At 24.2% G+C, this 3948-nt stretch overlaps 1 protein-coding gene across 1 annotated transcript; it reads left to right on the forward strand.

Annotated features, from left to right (window-relative positions):
• The first annotated feature begins 391 nt into the window (after positions 1–391).
• LOC145840665 (uncharacterized) lies at positions 392–3423 on the forward strand. The gene is made up of 7 exons (XM_082947987.1): positions 392–608; positions 665–769; positions 1006–1065; positions 1720–1791; positions 2288–2401; positions 2568–2616; positions 2900–3423. Exons 1-7 carry the CDS (start codon positions 435–437, stop codon positions 3094–3096), a joined length of 771 nt encoding a protein of 256 aa, XP_082804113.1. The 5' UTR covers positions 392–434; the 3' UTR covers positions 3097–3423.
• The last annotated feature ends 525 nt before the right edge of the window (positions 3424–3948 follow it).

Genomic DNA, 3948 nt, shown 5'->3' on the forward strand with positions numbered 1-3948 from the left:
TTTCAAATAAAACTAATATGTTTGTTTTTAGAAAAAAAAAAGTTTTTCAAAGACTTGTAACACGATTTTTTCTTATTAAAAAAAAACATAAGCACTTATATATATATATATATATATCATATAGAATAAAATAAAAAACAATTTTTTAAAACTTTGTTTGTTCGATTTATACAGTTGTTTCATTGTTATCAAGTTCAAAAACCTAACTATAATTTTTACCTTTATATATAATCAAAATTACAAGCATAAGTATCGACAAATTAGTTGATAAAAAACACCTAAACAAACCATATTAAAATATTTTTTTTTAATTATTTTAATTAGTTACTTATTTTATTAGTTTAAACTTTTTAATTTTATAAATGAGTATCAACAAAATTCTTACTCAAACACAAATGATTATAAATCAGCGTTAACAGTTTATAAAATAAGAAATGGAGGAAAACCAAAAAGAACAAAAACCTTTAGCTCAGCAAACTGCAGGTCGACCTCTTTGCCAAACTCCCCAACTGTTGAAACAAACTGAAGCTCAACCCTCTCTGAAAAATTCATCAAAATTAACAACAAACAATGATGAAAACTATTTAACTGTAATCCAAATTTTAAGTGTAAGTTTTTCAGTAAAATAAAAAGTAGTGAGTTTTTAACAGTTTTTTTTTTCCAGGTTTTGGTTGTCTTTATTTCAGGTGTCAGCTTCTTAAGTGGCATTATAGATTGCTTTACTAGTTACTATTATACGTATATGCAAGGTGTCTGGTGCCCACCATTGGTTAGTTGTTTTGATTTTTTTAAGAAAATATTGTTGTTCACGATACTTTTTAATAAACTAAATAGAAAATTTTGATATTTTTTTAATATACGGCTAAACAAATATTAGTATAAAAAAAAATCATAATATTTTATGAGACGGCTCTAAATAAAGAATTCCTTTTTTTGGAAAAACATAATGGAATTAAAGTTTGTTCGCTAAACAGATTTGTTAAAAAGAAAAATGTTTTTTTTTAGCCATTTGTAGCTGGAGTACTTGGAATGTCACTAAAGTCAAATTCAAAATCTTACATATTCGTAAGTTTAATTTATGTAAAAAACAAGTAAATAAGAGGACATGATTTTTATGACTAATTGTAAGACAAATTTTACATTGTACTAAGTTTGTACAAAAAAGAAATCTAACTTTTTTATTCAAATTTGTTTTTAAAATTCAAAAACGGTAAAATGTTTAAAATATCATAACAGCACTTGTGGCTATACTAAAAGTATTTAAATACTAAAATTAAACTTACTTATATTTGTAGAATGCATTGATTACAATCTTGTTGCAATAAAACATAGAATAACATAACATAATATGTACATATAAAGTTTGTTTTTTTTGGCTAATTGCTTAATATTGTGTTTGAAAGCAACATAAAAGTTAAACATTTAAAAAAAAATATGAGAAAGCAATAAAAAAGTATTTAAAAGATTTAAAAGAGTAGATTTCGTTTTCGCTCATCAAAATCAAACAAGTTTGAAATTTAAACTTTTTTCATTTAATGCATAGGTATTAAAATTTATTAAAAAGAAAAACTTTGGTAGTTTTGTTTTAAAAACTAGGAAATTAACAAACTTTTTTTTTTTACTTTTTGTGTAAAAAATTTGTATTTACTCATACCAAACTAACTGGAAATTTTAGTTCTACAAAACATTTATATATATATATACGAAATTTTTTTTCAGAACAAAGTTTTTGTGCGTTTCAGTGTGGTCGGGGCTATTATGTCATTCACTTTAATCCTCATCCAGTCACGCGTAAGTATTTTTTTACCATGAGTAATTTTGTAATAAAGTAAACTAAACTGCAAACTTATTGAAATGCGCATTTTTAACACTCAAAACTTCCGCATTGTAATTTTTATTCATTTGTTTGTACCTTACTAAAAGTTATTTTTTTGAGTTTCTCCTAATTAATTATCTCCTTTTGAAATGCTTTAATTTTTAAATTACCAAATTTTTAATCTTTTTTTCGTAGATATAAATTTTTTAATGTTAATGCTAAGTATTTTAACAAACATTTTCAAACAAAACTGCAATTTTAATAATCGGCTTTGAGAGCTGAAGCGGAAGAATAATGTACTGACATTTTTATACAGGTGCAATGGTTAAAAAAATAAATCAAACGTGCTTTGTTTTAAGTTAAACAACTTATAGCTTAAAACTAAAACATTTGATCACATCAACTGCAAAAGAAATCAAAAAGTATAATCTAGTGAGTATTTTTTTTTTACTTTAGTAATTTTCTATTCAGCTGTGTAGAGGTGGTCTGGGAATTTTCGTTTCAATATGTGCTTCCGTAATGTTTTTACTACTCGTCGGTTTGAGCGTGTTTGGGTTCAAGCGTTGTGAATTGTTTGGTGAAAACGTAAGTCTACAATTAGTTTAACTTGTTTATTACATCAATTAATTCTAGTTTGAAAATAACTATAATTCTTTAAAAGAGTTAAGTTTGTTTTCTACTTGAACGTCTAACTTTTTTGCTTATAAGTAGGTTTGTAGTTTAACTTAATTTTAAGTATATATTTTTGCAGGGAGATAATAAAAAAGTTATGATTGTGCAATCAGGAAACGTCGAACCAGGTTCGTTTTATTTCACGTTTGTGTAAACAATTGCATGTTTTTTATTTATTTTACGAATTTTATTAAAGAAAAAAAAAGGGGGTTCAACAAATTTATGATAGAAAGTTGTATGAGTTACGAAATAACAAATTTTTATGAAAACAAATTAATTACGTTAAAAACTTCAATATGACATTTTAATTGACACCATAAAAACTTTGTTCAAAGTATTTTTATTATCTCTCTATTTTTTGATAAATGAACTACTCTCTATTTTTTGATAAATGAACATGTCAATTTTCAGAAAACTCAGTTGTTCAACCGAACCAACAAATTGCAGTTCTACCAAATTTCGGAAACCAGCCAATTGTTATTCAAATATTTACTAACGGTAATGAAATGGTTCGAAATTCAAATGTAATGGTTCCAAACGCTAATGTTGATGGTTCTTATCAACCAGAAAAAGTTACTGATGAACCACCACAATACAAAATTGTGTAACAATTGAGTAAAGAATTCACACACTTCAATTTCAAACAAAATTGAACTCTTGATTAAAAATTATTATTGCTGATTAACTACATCAAAAACACAGTTTTATAGTTTTCTAATCCAGCTTATTAAAACTATTTCCTTTTATTTTAAACATATTTTTAATATCTTGTATTTTATATATTTTTACTGACATTTTATGTATATGGTGCTTTGTAAGAATGTATATTGTATAGCTACATTTTATGTATACACTTTAAACTTATAAAGTAGTAAAGACTGTGGGTTTTTAATAGTTTATAAATTATGTAAGCACTTAAAAAATATTTTCGAAATTTAATAAAATATTTTCTTATAAGAAAATTTTTAAATAAGTAGTTTTTATTTTAACTAAAACTTTAACTAAAAACTTTAACATAATATAAATTACCATAAAAACTAAAAAAGTTTGTTATAACTTTTTTTCGTAACTGCTCTTTTGCAAAAATTTAATATATAATCACTAAGATGAATCTGTCGCCCCTCAAAAATGAAAATTTTGGAATTTCCATTAGTAATATTTTTTGACGTTAGGAAATCACGTGAATAGAAAGCACAAAAAATTAGCTTCCTAGATATAAGTTTGATGGAGCAAATTACTTTTGAATATTTAGCTTTATACTGGTATATTTATAAAGGGAAAAAAAGACTATTTCACTAAAAATCTATTTTTTCCTACGTTAACTGAGATAATTACCTGAAATGACTAGGAAATATTCCTTGCCATATTTGGAAAATTCTCTCTTAACAAAATTTAAAAATATAAAAAATTGAAGTTTTATGCAAAAATTACAAAAAAAGAATTAGGTTATTTTTTTTTTT

This window comes from Thalia democratica, chromosome 7 (genome assembly GCF_965202585.1).
Source record: "Thalia democratica chromosome 7, ktThaDemo2.hap1.1, whole genome shotgun sequence".
NCBI classification, from domain to species: Eukaryota; Metazoa; Chordata; class Thaliacea; order Salpida; family Salpidae; genus Thalia; species Thalia democratica.